The sequence below is a fragment of the Odontesthes bonariensis genome, chromosome 23, assembly GCF_027942865.1.
Source record: "Odontesthes bonariensis isolate fOdoBon6 chromosome 23, fOdoBon6.hap1, whole genome shotgun sequence".
Taxonomy (NCBI): Eukaryota; Metazoa; Chordata; class Actinopteri; order Atheriniformes; family Atherinopsidae; genus Odontesthes; species Odontesthes bonariensis.
Genome location: NC_134528.1, coordinates 30309439 through 30327269, shown reverse-complemented (window position 1 = coordinate 30327269; position 17831 = coordinate 30309439). Strand labels below are relative to the sequence as shown.

Below are 17831 nucleotides of genomic sequence, written 5' to 3'. Positions count from 1 at the left end.
TAACTTGCCTGAGATCTTTGTTCTGTCTCCCAATAAACAGTGATCCTGTCAGTAGGGCACGCTGGGCTCCAGCCACGTCTCTGTGAACGCCAAAACACAGCAGTTTCTGATGTCTTTTTTTTGGGTTTAATGGAGGAGCGCGGCACGTCCTGTTTGTAGTCCTGGGACTGACCGTAAGCAAGATGCTGGGCAGAGGTTGTTTCTCTGTTGGGTTCAGCACAGAAGTCCAGCACGCTTCCCTCTCTTTGTTTTCCTCCCGCGTCACGCAGGTAAACAAAAGACCCAGAGCAATACAGCGTTTGCAATATCAAAAGTAGTTGTAAAGTCCACTGAATGTGTGCACGGACAAAGCAAGTGGAAGCAGCATTTTTTACTGGAATTTATTACTTGCTAGTTCAATAGTAACAATTCTAAGTTGGTCTTGGGTCTCTTTGCCACTGTGTTTTTTTTCTTAAAATCAAACGTTATTACAGCAAATGTGTGTAATCTTATCTATTATGGAGAAAGTGTATTCTAATTTAGTTAATGTGTTTTAATGTGTGACGTGGTAACATAAAGCAAAACTGTATGTTGCCAAGCTGGAAACCAAAGTTTTGAAGTGCCATGTCTCAGTCCCCGGGTACTCCAGAGTAGTTTTAGGCCTTGTGAAGTGTAGAATGAATTTAAGCATGTGTTAAAGATGAGTCAAAATCACATAGGTTTAAATTGAAATTATTTCAGGCACACAATGTCACATTAAACTCAAAATTACATTTGAAAACTGCCTGATTTGCTTCATGAAGCATAAATGCATTCATGTAAAAAGAAAACATGGAAATAAATGGGCTTGGGGAAATAAAAAGGGGGAAAATGCAACAGGGAAATAACAGAGAAGTTAATACGTCTATAAATGAATCATTTACAAAAATCTATATAAAAATGTTATGGTTACAAATAAAAAAGAAAGAAAGAATTTAGAGGGGATAAATAGATCAATATGACGCAAAGTATTAGGCTTAGATTAATGGAGTTTAAAATATAAAAAAATACTTCTTTCACATTCTATATAATTATTTTTGCATAACTTAATCTTTTATTTGATTTTAGCAGCAAACAAAAAAAATTATGTTTAATGCACAGCATTATTTCATGAAATTTAGAAAGAAAACCTTCTTACTTGGAGAAAGTAGGATACTTTCTCCAATAGGCATTCAATAACTAGTTGGAAAATACATTCGTTTGGCATAGCTTCACAAGAAAACTGTGACCGAACAGCAACTGTGAACTAAAAAGCTTCCTTTCTATCTGGGAAATTTAAGCCTTAATGAAAATGTCAGCATCTATTTATCAGTGGTGCCTGCCCCATGACCCTGATGCTAAGTGGGCCGTGACACAGTCCCACAGTAATAGGCTGTGGGTAATATGAAAACCACACGAACAGCAGAGACGACAACAAAGACACAAAAAAATGTGCTATGTGATGGGGTGATGAAGGTGAGAGGGATTACAGTAAAAGGAATCGGAATTGAACGCTTGTTATTGAACAGTTGTTGATGTGATCTTTAAAAGTTGAATCTTTTATGGTGTCAGTGCTGAACGGCAGTCATTACTAAAGGCTACAATGCGCCCACTGTGACTGACTGTATGTGGGATGCTGTATGGAAATGCACGCATTCCACTCCAGTTACTTATTGTCTCCTTTCTCACCCACCATCTCTGCAATGAGGGAGGCTGTGAAACTTTCTTAGCAGAAACATGGGCAGTATTCTCTTAAGTCTGAGAAATGACTAATCTGTTTGCAGAATAAGGATGTTTTTAGTGAAAGAACAAGATGTAATCATATCCACAGACACACATTTGTGTTCGGCAGTTGAATGTAGCATTTGCTTTAAAACCAAGCTGTACATCTCCAGCCATCCCATTTTCATAAATCAACATTACTGGCCTTTCAAGCTGGGAAATTTGACCAAGTACAAAAGACAAGTGCATAAGACCATGCCCCGTCACAGGCAGCAGGATGCGGGGGGTGTTTATCCCCCTTTGACTGGGCTGGATACTTGTTTTTGCTATACATATATATATTTATATTTTTTTATATGCCTCAATTCAAATCAAGCATTTCGACGATTACATGAAAGATAAAGAGGCGGTTTACACGAGCGAGAATAGCATAAAACATGCTTTAATTAAAAGAAGAACATATTTCCAGTGATGCCTGCGATAAGAGTAAATGATTTATTATGATCAATTGACTTCAGACTTACTTCAGTGCCTGAGTGAGGTGGAATTCCAACAAGGCAAAAAGCAACTCCATTCATTGGGTTCTCAGCGTCTGGTTGGTTTGCGTTCAGCGAAAAGAGAAAGAGTTTGAGGCTATTTTTCTGTCAGCATCATGGACAGCCTCACTTCCCAAACCCGCGCGGTGTCTAACGTCTTTGCTCAGCCACGGTCCCCCTCCTCCTGTCCCGCCTCAACAACATAAACAGTCCCGCTGCACGTTCTGCTCCAAAAAGCGTCAAGCGGCCCCTCTAACGCACACTACTACCGGAAACACAACCTTCAAAATAAATGCTGTTTTCCAAACTAGAACGTTTTTTTAGAAGAAAATAAATCAAATTAATTTTAAAATCAAATCAAATCAAATTTATTCATATAGCACATTTCATGTACAAACAGTTCAAAGTGCTTTACATAAAATAAAAGCATTGCAGCAGGGAGTGGAAGAAGCATTAAAAATACATAAAAGAATATAAAGAGAAACAAATAAAACAATTTAAATGAATTTAAAAACAAGCAACACTCTAGATAAGTTAAAAGATATTTCATGCATAGACACATGAGAACAGAAATGTTTTTAACCTGGATTTAAAAATGTCTCCATTTGGTGAAAGTTTAATCTCCACTGGCAGTTTGTTCCACTTGTTTGCAGCATAACAGCTAAATGCTGCTTCTCCATGTTTAGTCTGGACTCTGGACTGGACCAGCTGACCTGAGTCCTTGGATCTAAGAGCTCTGCTGGCTTTATATTCTCTGAACAGATCACAGATGTAAACCATCAGCAGGCTTTTAAAATCTATTCTGTGACTGACTGGAAGCCAGAGTAAAGATTTTAAAACTGCTGTGATGTGTTCAGATCTCTTAGGCTACGGCTACACGAAAACGTTTTTCACTGTAAACGATACTTTTTCTTATCGTTTGGCTGTCGCGGCCACACGGAGCCGGCGTTCCCACTACCCCAAAACGAAAGTTTTTGAGAACGGGTTCCAGAGTGGGAAGATTTGGAAACGGTGTCGTTTCGTTTCCATTGTTACAGCGAAAACGTTTCTGCGTCAGTCACATGGCTAACGCAGTGACGTATACACATACCTCATACGTCAGTGACCAGAACAAAAAGCGGCTTCCATTCAAAATCCGGAAGAAGAAGACAAGACAACAAGGACAGACAGTGATCATCATGGACCCCACAACATTGATAGCAGCACTGCTGCAGACACTGCTAACTACAGCGGCGTTGTTGAAGGAACAGTGAGCTTCGCGCTGTTAAGCCCCATACACACACGTCGCTGCTATTTACTCGCTCAGCGAGTGAAGTCAATAGAATGTCTATGTGTTCATGCGAGGCGAGGAGGCGAGTAGGCGAGGAGAGTACAAGCGAGTACAAGCGATGCGATGTGGGCGGATTCCGAGATGAACATATTTCAACTTCGAGCGACGCGAGTAAGCGAGTAAAAGCGAGTAGCCAATTAAAATGCAGAATACAGATTATTGACAGGTGACGTTCCCCCAGTGTTCTCCAAACAGTGGCCACCCAACTTCTACACACCAAGTCAGCAAAAGCACCCAAGCGAGTGGCGAGTAGGCGAGTGAGCGAGTAGCGAGTAAATAGCAGCGACGTGTGTGTATGGGGCTTTAGAAGTAGGGGCGTACACGCATGCTCATTGCTTCTTCTATTGTTCTGGTGTAACCGGTGGGGGTGGCTTACAGCGCACATAGAGGTGTGGCGTGTGTACTGCATCGTTTTCAGCAAGCGTGGCGTTTCCATCTGGACAGAGAAGCTCCCCTGTGTGGTTGAAATCGTTTTCGTAGCCATTTTCAAAAAACCCTCTTTCGTTTTCGTGTAGCCGTAGCCTTAGTCCGGGTTAAAACTCCAGCAGCAGCGTTCTGGATGAGCTGCAGATGTTTAATGCTCTTTTTGGGAAGTCCAGTTAAAAGAGCGTTACAGTGATGGAGTCTACTGGAGATGAATGCATGGAGGAGTTTCTCCTGGTCTGTTTGGGAGAGGAAACCTTTAATTCTGTTGATGTTTCTGAGATGGTAAAAAGCTGCCTTGGTGACAGCTTTGATGTGGCTGCTGAAAGTCAGATCTGAGTCTATCAACACTCCGAGGTTACCAACTTGGTCAGTGATTGTAAGGTCCCGAGTCTCAAGATATTTACCAACGCTGACCCTCTTCTCTTTGCTCCCAAACAGAATGATCTCAGTTTTGTCTTCATTTAATTGTAGAAAATTCTCTCTCATCCAGGTGTTCAAATGAACTTTTTACCCTTTTTTAACAGTTCTTATACCTTAACCTTTGTCTGTCAACTAACTTCTCTACAATTCATCTTGCGGAAATAGAAGTTTTATTTTCTACACTACAGGCAGCAATGGATTGTTGTCTTGTTTTGAAGCACTTGACAAAGGTCCATTTTGCAATAAGCAGCTGGATGTGAAGGACCAGAGCCCGCCTGTCAATACAACAATGTGCAGGTATTCTTAAGGATGGGTGTGGCCTCCATGTGATAACGAGGGGAGATTCTTTATTATGTAAATGAGCACAATCACTATAGAATAGTAGGCCAACCATTATTCTTCCAGGATACTAATTTACATTATAAAGAGAAATATGCCTATGCCACATTCCAACAAGATTGAAAAATATTAATAGAAACAGAGAATTACTACAGCAAACTGATGCTCACCATTAACTTGCATTTAGCCTATTTGATTATTTGTATGTTTATCAGGGCAGCTGTATGTGAAACAATGTTAATTAAATTAAAAATGCATTCTATTCCAAAGGAAAATCATTAGTCATAAGTCAAAGTCATTAGTGCTAAATGTCTCAGAGGGAGGGGAGCGGAGTGCCTATGATCCCGCTGACTGCATTCGCTATGCACTGCAGTCTTCCTGTTGTGGGCAGAGCAGCTTCCGTACCAGATAGTGATGCAGCCAGTCAGGATGCCCTTGATGGTCTCTTTGTAGAAAGTGCACTTGATGGTTGGTGAAGCATTCTCTCTCCTCGGGTTGCAGAGGAAGTCGAGTTGTTGCTGAGCCTTCTTCACCGATGATGTGGTGTCCAAGAGGTAACAGTTCTGTTCACTCCCAGAAATGTTGTGCTGCCTATCCTCTTAACAGCCAAGCCGTTGATAGGGAGTGGGGAATGCTGGGTGGGGCATCTTCTGAAATCGAATAAGACCTCCTTCATTTTATCCAGGCTGAGCAGTAGATTGTTATCTTTACACCATCTGGCAAGCGAGCTCACATCCCTGCTGTAGTTTGCCTCACAACAGTTGTGTCATCTGCTTTTTATTTCACTTAATTTTTCATTTTCATTTTATTTCCCAATTCTTTTTGATATTGTTATTTTGTTTTGGGTTTTAAGACATTTAACTTCGAGTGTATGTCCAGTAGTGCAGCTGTAACTTGAGCAATTGAATCCGGGATCAGTAAAGTTGTGTGATTCTGATTCAGATTCTGCTGACTTGATCTGGTGGTTGATGTTGAATGGTGGTGTCCCTGTGCTCAGTGAGGTAGTGTTGAATGTGCTAGTGACAACTAGAAGAAATCTAGCAGCCATTTGGTGTCATACCCGAGCCCGGCCAGTTTCCTGAGTAGCTGTTGGGGGATGATGATGTTGCATGTTGAACTAAAATTTCTGAATAACATTCTCAGATGAGTTATTTTGGTACAGGTGAGTGAGGGTTGGGTCAAGGGCTGATGTGATTGCACGGTCAGTGGAACAGTCTGATCAATATACAAATTGAAAATAGTCTAGACCAGGGGGACGATAGATTTTACGTGATTCATGACAAGCGGCACAAAGCATTTCATAATAATGGGATTAGTGTGACATGTGGGAACAACAGCCTGGGTCAGAGAGGTGTTAAAGATGTCCGTGAGCTCAACTCCTCCACACTGTCCTTCAGTACACAACCAGGTATGTTGACAGATCCAGCTGATTTGCGGGCATTGATCTTGGAGAGTGTGTCTTCATACTGGCTGAGGACAAGCACATAATCTGGTCATCGGGGGGGGGGGTGTAAGGCTCATCTTCACAGGTATGTTGTGAGCAAAGAAGTTGTTCAAATAACTGAGCAGAGTCTGCCACTGACTCTACAGTGGCAGGTAATCCTGCTAAAGTATTGAAGTTTTGGCTTCCTGATGCAACGGGGCAGGTCGGCTCTGGCTACCCTAAGACCAATTGCGTCTCTGGATTTGAAGGCATCATCTCCAGCCCTCAGCAGCCACTTCTCGCCATGGCTTCTGGTTCTGATTTCTCAATTGATATTATGTACATGTGACATTATTGTGGTCATTAACTTGTTCCAACAGGTATCCTTTGAATGGTGTTACGGTGTTTGTTGTCCCATCTTTGGTTTCTTCCTGTTCAAAGGGAGTCGTTTCTCTCCACAGTCGCCTCAGGCACGCTCAGGCCGGGAGATTGGACTGAAGACAAATTTCTGTGCAATCTGTTGGTTTCTTTAGCTAGGAAACTGTTTTTGAATTGGCTCTGTATGAATGAATTGGATTATTTTAAAATTAATTATGATTACAATGAATTGAACTCCAATTGGCTTGAATTGTACTTTATTATCTAAGTGCCTTGAGATGACATTTGTTGTAATTTGGCGCTATATAAATAAAACTGAATTGAATTGAAATTCTCTTTGGCCTGGACAGTGATGATTGTATAATGTGTGACTGTGCCATTCAAACTGGAATGTGCAGTCATACTACCAAAGTTTAAAAGAGCATCCCAACTCCACATCGAACACAATGAAAAAGTCAAACTTTTCCATGGATATAAACATGACAATCCACATGGAACACATTTAAACACCGTAACATTTGGACAGAATGGGGCTGCTGCGGAGTCTGCATGTTCTCCCCGTGTACGCATGGGTTCTCTCCGGCTTCCTCCCAACATCCAGAAACATGCATGTTAGGTTAATTGGTGTCTCTAAAATCCTCCTTAGGAGTGAGTGTGAGTGTGCATGGTTGTTTGTCTGGTTTGTCTCTGTGTGGCCCTGTGATGGACTGGCGCCCTGTCCAGGGTGTGGATGAATGGATGAATGGATGGATGGGGCGGCTGCGTCTACATGCACGGCCATCTTGGCTATTTTCCTATCCTGTTGCAGCTGAGCTGAAGGGGCTTCAATCACACCTTGTTTCATCACTGTGCTGTTTTTAAAAAAAGAAGGATTGCTGAATCAGTTAGCTGTAGCATCTTCAGCCCAAACCGCAAGTTAACACGTTCACTTGCTTACTGAAGCGAGCCAATAACAGTTTCTCTAGGCCTTTCATCATTTTGGATATTAGGGGAACTGGCCCGTAGAAGTGAGGACAGATGAAAGTACTGGAACAAAGCGATTGTCACATGTTTGGATTATTTTTTTTAATTAAGGCTGAGGCAGAAGAGGTGCTGTAAAAAAGCTGGACATATAGCTGTACATTGCAAGTCTACAGGACCACGGGGCTGACAACATCTGGACCCACACTGCAGAGTTTAATCCTCACTGCAGGAGGGCCTGTGCCAACCCAGCATCTATGTACCCCATCACCCCAGGTCTTTCAGATTATGTTGCCCATGTTTTAAACCCACCCCACCCCCACCCTCTTTTCTTTCAGCAAACCCTCTGTCCACAATCTCCATCTACACCCTCAGCCACAAAAGCTTTGCAGTTACTGCAGTAATGAAAAGGTACATTTAAGCCCATATTTTCAATGTAATACTTCTGTTAAAAGTTTCACTTGGTCAAGGTGAAGACTTTTACTGGCGAATGGCATTCAAGCAGTGCAGGTTACAATGGTGGCTGTGGTGAAATACTGTAAAACCAATTCACCTTTATATCAAGAATGAACAATACTTTCTATAAAAAAAAACCTATAAACAAAAAAGTGAGAAAACATAAATAAATAAAGCAAAATGAAAGACAGGACATAAATACTCTGTTGGAATAAAACAGGCAGATATCCGTTTGTACTTAACATGTTCTGTTCTGTTGTTGCCTGGTATGGCAAAAGAGAAGCCAGCAAGTATGCATGTTGGTGGGGGAGGGTGGGGAATACGTCCATCTGTCTATTTACAGCAGCAGGGAGAGATTTGCTAAATCGATCTAATCCTCAGCAAAGCTACGGATAGATGGTGTGATAGGGTATGCTGGCCACTAGAGGGTGAGCTGATTTTTTTCACTGCAGATGAATAGAGCATTAACTACCGTCAACATGTCAGAAATAATGCGTAAAGCTGCAGATGAAGAGTCAGTATACCATAAAAGAGGTTTCCATGTACCCAGCGACTTAAAACAATGAATGTTCCTGCAGGGATAGGCTTTCCTCGCCGGATCACATGTAACTTGGTGATTGAATTAGCACTTGGTGGCTTCAGAGTGAGGCTCTGCTTTGCAAAACAATCTCCTCATATCAGTGTCACTGGCCTGCAGCCACACTAGGAATCCACACACATCTATGGACTCCATCCAAACTACAGAAGTATAACTACAAGTTTCAGCAAAGTTAGACGCACGGGTGGCATTCATCATTTACGCAGGTCGTTTACACACTTTTTCCCAAGTTAAGAGCGTTTGTTGAATCTGACGTGGCGTGTTCGTACGAGACCTTCGTACCAAAAAAGTAAGAGAAATTTAGATTTACCCCTTTTTCAAAGCACTCCACTCTTTCCACAGTTGTATTTTGGCTCCTGTCACGGCTTCTGGCATGGGAAGTGACAGATGGAAAGAGAGAAATCCAAACTGTGCTGTTAACAACAATAAGTGAGTATTCTGCCCAGAGATGCTGGACTCGTTTTAGCTTATCAAGTCTTTAGAAAACAGGAATGGAAGTGACCATGCGCTATAGCGTTTGTCATGACACCCTCTTACAAGATTAGGCATTTGAAGATGTATCATCAAAATCTGAATGATTATCCTGAAAGTTTGATTTCAATGTCACTAATCCAAATTAAGGCCATCATATTTGTGAGGTATTTCTTTCCATGTATATTTGATATATGTTGTGTTTCTGGCTTTGAAACATGTCTATATTTATTTTTGCCCTTTCACTCAAATGACACTCACTCTCTTTTTTACTCAAACAGAAATACAAGAAGCTCTTTGTGCTTCCAATACAATAAAGCTCCTGGAGAAGACCTCCTGAATTTTATAAAGATTTTAAGGATTTACTTTTACTTCTACTTATGGATGTAATTAACAGCTTCAAGAACTCGGACTCTTCCTGAATCATTTTCTACTGCCATCATACTGTTACTTGCAAAAAAAAAACTCACTGAAATGCACCTCATATCGACCCATTTCATTATAAAATACAGAATATAAATCCAAGCTCGAACCCAGTATATATAACAGGAACCCTCGTTGCCTAGAAGGCATTCGACAGACTGGAGTGCCCGTCCTTGTTTAGGGTCTTAGCTAAATTTGGTTTTGGTCAGCTGTTTGTAAATTGGGTACAAACCTTGTATCATAAACCTCAGGCAAAAATCACCACAAATGCACATATTTCAACCACTTTTCCTCTGAGTAGGTTAAATAGAAAGGGTTTTCCCTGGCACTATTTGTTTTAGCTATTGAGCCTTTGGCAGAGGTGATCAGATGGGATCCTGAAGGCTTTGAAATCACAAGATCACACATGAAGTTAATCTTCTGGCAGCAGATATTTTATGCCTAACAGATCCTGGTAACAACCTTGTTAAGCTACAGACGTTGCCGTAACACTTTCAGTGGCATTTAAGGATATGAAGTTAACTGTGAGAAAAGTGAAATTATTCCATCCATCCATCCATTTTCTATACCTGCTGAATCCGTTGGTCGGGTCGCGGGGGGGCTGGAGCCTATCCCAGCGGTCATCAGGCGAAAGGCGGGATACAGCCTGGACAGGCCGCCGGTAAAAGTGAAATTATTCCTCAAACAAAATTAAATTATTTCAACAAATAAGTACATTTAAATGGCTTCCAAATGGGATAATATACTTCGGAATAACTATAGACAACGACCTTAATCATTTTTACCAACTTGATTATCTCCCACTGCTCAGTAAAATTGAAAATGACCTACAAAGATGGATGAACCTACCCATTACCTTGAAAGGAAGGGTTAACTGTGTCAAAATGAACACTCCCAAGATTGCAATTCCTTTTTCAGTCCTTACCTATCTCACTACACCTGTGTCTTTTTCAAAACAATTAATGATTATGATAGGCAGTATATATGGAATAGTAAAACAGTCATCAAACTTTTTTTTGATGGAATGGCTTAGGTGACCCTGAAACATCCCATAGTTATCTTGCTGTAGGCTATCATGGACCTTTCCTCACTCTGCTCTCTTTTATTCTCCATGTACATAGGACGTTATTCCATCCATCCATTATCTTCTGCTTATCCAAGGTCAGGTCATTGTCACAACAGGTCCAGGAGGGAAAACCCAGACATCCATGACCCAAGCGATACTCTCCAGTTCCTCATGGGGGAATCTCAGGGTGCTGAAGGGAAATATAATCCCTTCAGCAATTTCTGGGTTTGTCCAGAGGCTTCCTCTTAGTTGGACGTGCCCGAAAAACCTCCATAAGGGAGGCAGCCAGAATTGATAATAATTTGACATAATTGGATCGAATTGGAAGGTATCTTTAAAGTGCCGTGACTTTTGTCATGACTGTATACTAAGGTCTACCAAAATCCCGATTTTATAACTACATCTGACAAAATGACCAGTCAGGTAACTTAAATACAACATCTGTGCAGTGAATTCAGGTATACCTACATGTATGACGATTACCCAGAGAGGAAGAATATCTTGACTGTTTTCTCACACGGTCCACAGCGTTGCGGCATCAGATATACTTCTAATAAATATATAAATGGATAAAGTGCCTCCCATAGGATGGTTGTCAAATTAAATGACTAAGTCGAGTTGTGACTGCAACTTGGCTCAACTGTGCATGTAGCAGTGCTAACATGCTTAAAGTGCTTTGCCAGTAGACTACAATTCAGTTAGCTGAATATCTCTGGGTGTGAGGGAAAATGAATAATGTGCATTTCACTCTCAACACCTGCACCTGCGGATGATGTGGCTCCTTGTATTGTTGGCATCTGGAGAACAAAGACAAAGATGAATGACTGGGCTGCGTCACAGAGAACACAGCTGTCCCCACGCCAAAGTCAAAACTCTTTCTTATTTTGCAGCTGCAGCTCCAGATTTTCCATGATATCCTTGATTATTTTGATTGATATTTGCCTGGAGAGGGGCCCACTCAAACGCTTAATTTCCTCAGGATATATTGGTGCAGCAGACATCACCAAACACTTTTTGAAAAACTTCCCATCAGAAAATGGCTTTCTGTTCGCGATTTGGTGGGCTATTGCAAAGTTGGTCTTGACTGCTCCATCCCTGGTTGTGCAAAGCTTGGTAAAATGGCCTTGCTGCTTCTGCAGCTTACCTAGCAAAGCTTCAGATCTCTGTGGTCCTTGTTCATCTGTCAAGTCATTTTTTTTTCTGCATGTGATTCCAGATACCATTAATCCTTAACTACAGCAATTTGTTCTACCCAAACTAAGCACAAAACTTTACCTTTGACTTCAGTAAATACCTAGGAGTCCATATCATTAAAACAAAACAACAACTCTACATTCTGTTTTGATCTTTCCTTTTGTGTTGACATTTGTGCTGACATTTTTTAGGGATCTCAAAATCTGTAAACTCCAAGACACAATGGCTGCATACACTAGCACCAATGCAAGATAGCATGAAAGTACATTTATTCAAAAACAATAGTACTTGCCTTCAAAATTGAAGGGATGCAAACGTAACATGCTCATCTTTACAGTTATTTACATTACTTCCTAACTTTTCTTTGACCTCACGCAGGCTAGTAGGGGACAGTCAAAAGGCCGGATCGGGGGCTGTATAATGGCCAGGTCTACTTTAGAGGAGGAACTTATATTTCTTTCACACAATTATACACACACAAACACACACACCTACACAGAAACATACGCCATATGTTCTTTTCAGAGGGCCCTCAGGGAAGTGCACTAAAGAGGAAACCTGGTATCAGGTCAGCAGTAAGACCTCCCCTACAATCAAAATAAGATTCCCATCATTCTATTTAAAGCTCCAATACAGCTGAGGGAATTAGAGCGGAACAGAAAAACAGCGAAACACAAAAGCACACTTTCACTTTCTCACAGTTACACAGAAATCTGTGTATCTGTGTATGTGTGTTACAGTGCACATGGTACCATCAATCGTTATAAGAGTTAATCAAGCAGGTTGCAACGCAATGTTGATGTCGCCATGAGTCCAGCAAGATATCACCACATAGCTGAGACATCAAGCGGAGGAGCAAAAGCAGAAACACATAAAGATTTATCATTAACATATTGTATAAACAGAGCTGTAAAAACGATACAGACTGCCCTGAAAAATTCAAAATAAGTGAAGAATAAAATGAATTAGAGAGTACAGTCGTCTAGGAGAACTGAATTGAAGATTAAATTATTTATCAAATTCATAACTCTTTCTTTAAGAAGTTTTACATACTTACATACATAGCACAATCATGAGTACTTTAGTAAATAAAATAAAGTGTCATTAAATATAGACAACAAAGCAGACTGTGCTTTAGGATATGGCTACTTTGTGTGTGACAAGTTAGAACACTATGGATAAGCTTGATGGTTTTTAATCAGGTCTTTCCTCACATTGGGCCTCATGCAACAACCGCACAGATTTGTTCGTACGAGTGATTTAAGAGAATTGGCGCATTCACCAATCTTTTCTCTTTCAGGTACGAACAGAATTTACGAGTGATCCAGACCTGTCGTAGGAGTTTCCTAAAATAATCCGCAGTTATTCCAATCAAGCTTGCTTGACTAATGGATTCTATATTTAATTACTTTGAAGCAAACATAAATAAATATATACATTATACTCCATAATGATGCTGACATTATTCTGTCTGTCTTAAATTATGCACTAATTGAAGGTTAATTTGACTCTGTATATAACAAGGTCAAAGGGAAGCGTAACCAGCGGCTGACTTGCTACTTTTGGATGCCTTAGCGCATATGTGCTCAGAGACCGTGCAGACAGACGAATGGCTGACATCGCGATTAATACTGCCAAGGACTGTGCTGCTGCAAATATGCAGCTTGCTGGAGCCACAACTCCAGAGAGAAACACGCCGATCAAACCCAATTCCACCACACGTCCAGGTCCTCACCACCCTTGGATTTTTGGCCACTGGAGCCTTTCAGAGGGAGATTGGAGACAGATCGGGGGTGTCCCAGTCCTCTGTGAGTCGTGCGCTCCCCTTGGTCATCAGTCTCAGAGCCCCTAAAGTTGTTCTTTTTGCGCCTTGATGCCATTCTCATGACTCAACACTCAACACTTCCTGGCAAAGGAGAGAGGAAGCACAGCCTTATATGGTATTATTTTGGGCGTGGAGTATGCAAATCTACTATCCTCGTGCACGTGCACTTAAATACGCACGGGTGGCATTCATCATTTACGCAGGTCGTTTACACACTTTTTCCCAAGTTAAGAGCGTTTGTTGAATCTGACGTGGCGTGTTCGTACGAGACCTTCGTACGAAAAAAGTGAGAGAAATTTAGATTTACACACCAATGTGTGTCATCGTGACTGCTGGCATAGGCTCCAGCCCCCCCGCGACCCGACAGTTGGATTAAGCGGGTATAGAAAATGGATGGATGCGTGTCATTATGATGGCTAGGCCAATTTTTTTTATTGTACAGGCTATGACATTAAAAGATTAGTCATTGCATTTAAGATGCATGCATACTACGAATCTTAACTGAGGCAGATCCTGTGGTAAAGAGGGATGGATTGAAGTAGAATGCACTCTCTGGTCTAAATAGAGTTGTAAATTCCTAATTATTGATTGGCAAGGGATGCTGCTATTGTAATCAATAATTCCCCATCAGGATAGAGGGAAAACTTGGTCAAATTTCTATTTTTCTGCCTTACTCCTGCTTGATATCCATTGGCTTTCCTGCTCAACTTATTGAGGATTTTGGGTCATTTTTCAGGCTTTAGCTGGCTTTTCAAAGCTCAGTCAACTGCTCCCATTTCTAAAGTGTTTTTCTGTGTGCATAGTATGGGAGCGATAAAAAGGTATTTAAAGGTGTTAAAGCAACGTATGCTCTCTTCCGGACTTATATTTAAGGGAAGGTCTTGTATATTGCAGCAGGACACTGCTCTATATGAATGAAGTGATTGAAATGAATGATTAATGATTTTGAAATTAATTATGATTACAATTAATTGTACTCCAATTGGCTTGAATTGGACTATATTATTTAAGTATCTTGAGATGACATTTGTTGTAATTTGGCGCTATATAAATAAACTGAATTGAATTGAAATTGAAAGGTTAATACTCTCATAATATTGTAATGTATGCCATTATTGCTCAGCATTCATCCATTCATTTTCCACTTTTGGGTGCCGGGGAGGCTGGAGCCTATCCCAGCTACCATCAAGCAAGAGTTTATCATGGACAGAGACAAAACAACCGTGTACATTCACTCACTCATAGCATGGTGAGCTGACCATGCTAACCACCAGGCCCTAATACAGTAATCCAACCACTTTTTTTTTTTCTGCGGGGTCCTTTGCTCTGAACATACAGAGATGATCTCTTGTTGTCTTACAAATTCAGCAGTTTTTGTTCTGTTTGTGATTACAGAACTTAGATCACATGATAAAACCAATTTCAGTTGTAAAAGTGTACTTCTTTTTAACTGCGGCTTTCATTTTCATGTCTATTTGATACATGAAATGTGCTATATAAATAAATTTGATTTGATTTGATTTAGTTGGGTGCAAACAATGTCTTGATATACAAATAACAACTAAGGAGAGCGCCGTATCGATTCCTAAGGGACATAGTATGTATCGTCAGGCTTGTGCACGTATAGGTTATAGCTTCATGACTGAGACTAAAAGAGCTCCATACATATACACAGCTTTAAAATTTTGGCGAACACACAGTTTTATGAGCAGTTCTCTTCTTTTTTTTACTGCAGTTCTGCAGTAAACAAACATGAAACTGATATCGAACTTCTTGACTCAGTCTTTAATATTTATTTGATTTCCCAATATGCTGAACTATAAATTTATTGAAACTTCTACTTCCATCCCATTTCATCATATAGTATGTATTCATATCCACAGGTATAAAGTTCAGTTCATGAACAACCAAAGTTGAATATAAATCAGTAAAAGTGTATCAGATGATTCTTGCATTTGGACAACAGAGAAAAATCCGTTTGACCATGTGTCCTATAGTTAGAGGTAATGAGTTTGTCTGTCCACAGGACCAAGAGCCGGACATCCTGACGTCTCAATACACAAATACCCAATCTCCAAAAACACAATGTACCTCTCACACCCAGGCCAACTACATCGTTTCTCCATTGTGCTGCTGACAGAATAAGCTGTCCCACCCTAACGCACTTAATGGCTGCTCTCTCTTAAAGAATACACTGTTGCTGTTTACAGTAAAGAGCTACTAGACATGCCATGTTACGTATTCTTTTCTCACTGTTTCTGTCATAACCTGTACAACTATCTTACACCCAGTCTCACAATGCCTGTATATTCATAGCTCAGACAGAATGAAGACTAAAAATTCACAACCATTTATATCTCCATGAGATAGAGGTTCTTTCCCTCAGTTTTGCTACACTGGTTATTTGCCATTACTACTTCTGAAGTAATTATAGAAAGATATGCAACATCATACATTCATGAATGAATCTTTGATGATTTTAATGTGACAGGCAAAATAACTTCTAACTTCAGAATGATTACAAGTTCAAATCACCAAAGCTTGCAGTGTTAAAGTAACCATAAGCCAAAAAGAAGACTTTACATGTAACAGCATATGGACAATGCTGTAAAAATTGTTGAGAAAAAGACATCAAAGTGTGTGACCCATAACCTAAATCACCACATTCAGAGTGCAATTTTAGCAAGCTAGGCTATCTGTAACTTATGTAACAGAACCTAACCTCCACAGTGTTGAACACTGAAAAAGGACGCACAGATTACAATGCACACGGCTGATAGAAAATGTTACATATGTGGACTTGCTGAAAATATCATTTCAGTAATTGTACAGTTATCTAATTGCTTGTGCACTCCAGTTGTTGTCAGCACATCAGTCAACACTTAATATGCTGACAAGCCATCTTATTCTGTTTGGGAAAAGCATCTGCAACAACTGCAGTATCAATAAAAGTCTGAATTTCAGTATGATTTGCCATTTTCTTTTTCTTTGGTGCCACTCACTATCAATTTAAGTTAAAGTCTTGGAAACTCTCTGAATGTTTTCTTTTAGGGAGTCATTTTTATGTGGTTTTGTAGTCCTGAAGCACTCACACACTCACTTCAGAACTCATTACAAAGAAGAGCTTTCCTCAAAGTGTTATACACAAATAAGGGTAATGCCTTCACTCAAATATATACCATAATATTGTGTGAGGCGGCAAGAGAGACAATTAGGAGACAAAACTTCCGATGAATTATGAATGTATATGAATATACAACCCTGTTTTAGTAATCTTCAAATGCATTTATAGCTCCATGCCTTGTTTGCATGTGTGTGAGAACTTTTCCTCACCTGGGTCATGGTGTTCAGCGGGACATCAGCTTGCAACTCGTCTTCAACATGGCTTTTAAAACCTCAGGTCAGCTCTCAGTGATGTTGGGGTTCCAATGGTGGGTAAGTTGTTGCAGGGAATTCACTTCTCACACAACTCAGTGGCGTGTCCCTCGTCTTGCTGATGTGTTGCCATACCACATGCTCAAACACATTACCTTCTCCTCCCCTGTGACAACCGCATCCTCTTAACCGCTTGCTCGTGGAAACAGAGGACTTTTGCTTGACCTCTTTGTATCCTCTCTCTTTAACGACAACTTGCGTACAATCTTTTTTCCTCATCAACTGGCACAAGAGCAGAACATGAAGCTGGTATTCCTTTATTCCTGCCTTACATGCTTCTTTGTTGCTTGTAATCTGGGCTCACACTGATAACTGTCTCTCCTTTTCCTTCCTCTACTCAATGTGCTTTCTCACTCAGCTGCTCCCCCTCCTTCTCTAAAACCCTCCTGCTTTTTCGCCCTCTCTGACTGTACAAAGCATTAGTACCTCAGAGGGAAGGGGAGGGGTAGAGGGATCACAGGGATAGAGCGTATCTGTGTGTACCATGTGACCTGATAGTGTAGTAGGATTCCCCCAGCAGCTGTCACACTCATTCCTTCATAGTGCGCCACTATCAGCTTTACACACTTCCACTGATGACTGCCGTTGGTAAACTAGCAACACAGGGGATGTCGGTAACCAGCTGATCCCCTTCTGCAAAGTAAAGAATGTAGTCATTATCATACTCTTATCATCTTAATACAAATAATAATAATGATAGTAGTAATAATGATAGTGATAACGATGATAATGATAATTCAACTTCCTTACCTGGTCATGGGGGGTGGGGAGCTGGAGCTCTTAGAGACAACAAACATTATAACACTAAATCCTCGGCATCTTGATTAGACTC

At 40.7% G+C, this 17831-nt stretch overlaps 1 protein-coding gene across 6 annotated transcripts in view; it reads right to left on the bottom strand.

Moving 5' to 3' along the window:
• LOC142374359 (rho GTPase-activating protein 23-like) overlaps nt 1–17317 on the bottom strand; it is a 93479-nt gene extending 76162 nt beyond the window's left edge. For 5 of the 6 annotated variants that reach the window (XM_075458000.1, XM_075458005.1, XM_075458002.1 and 2 more), the window contains exon 1: nt 2244–2431. In XM_075458000.1, the coding sequence (XP_075314115.1) occupies nt 2244–2297 (54 nt within the window). In that variant the 5' untranslated portion in view covers nt 2298–2431. Of the gene's footprint in view, nt 1–2243; nt 2432–16897 lie in introns of those variants that run through there. The other variant, XM_075458003.1, reaches the window with a different exon arrangement.
• Between the last annotated feature and the right edge of the window lie 514 nt (nt 17318–17831).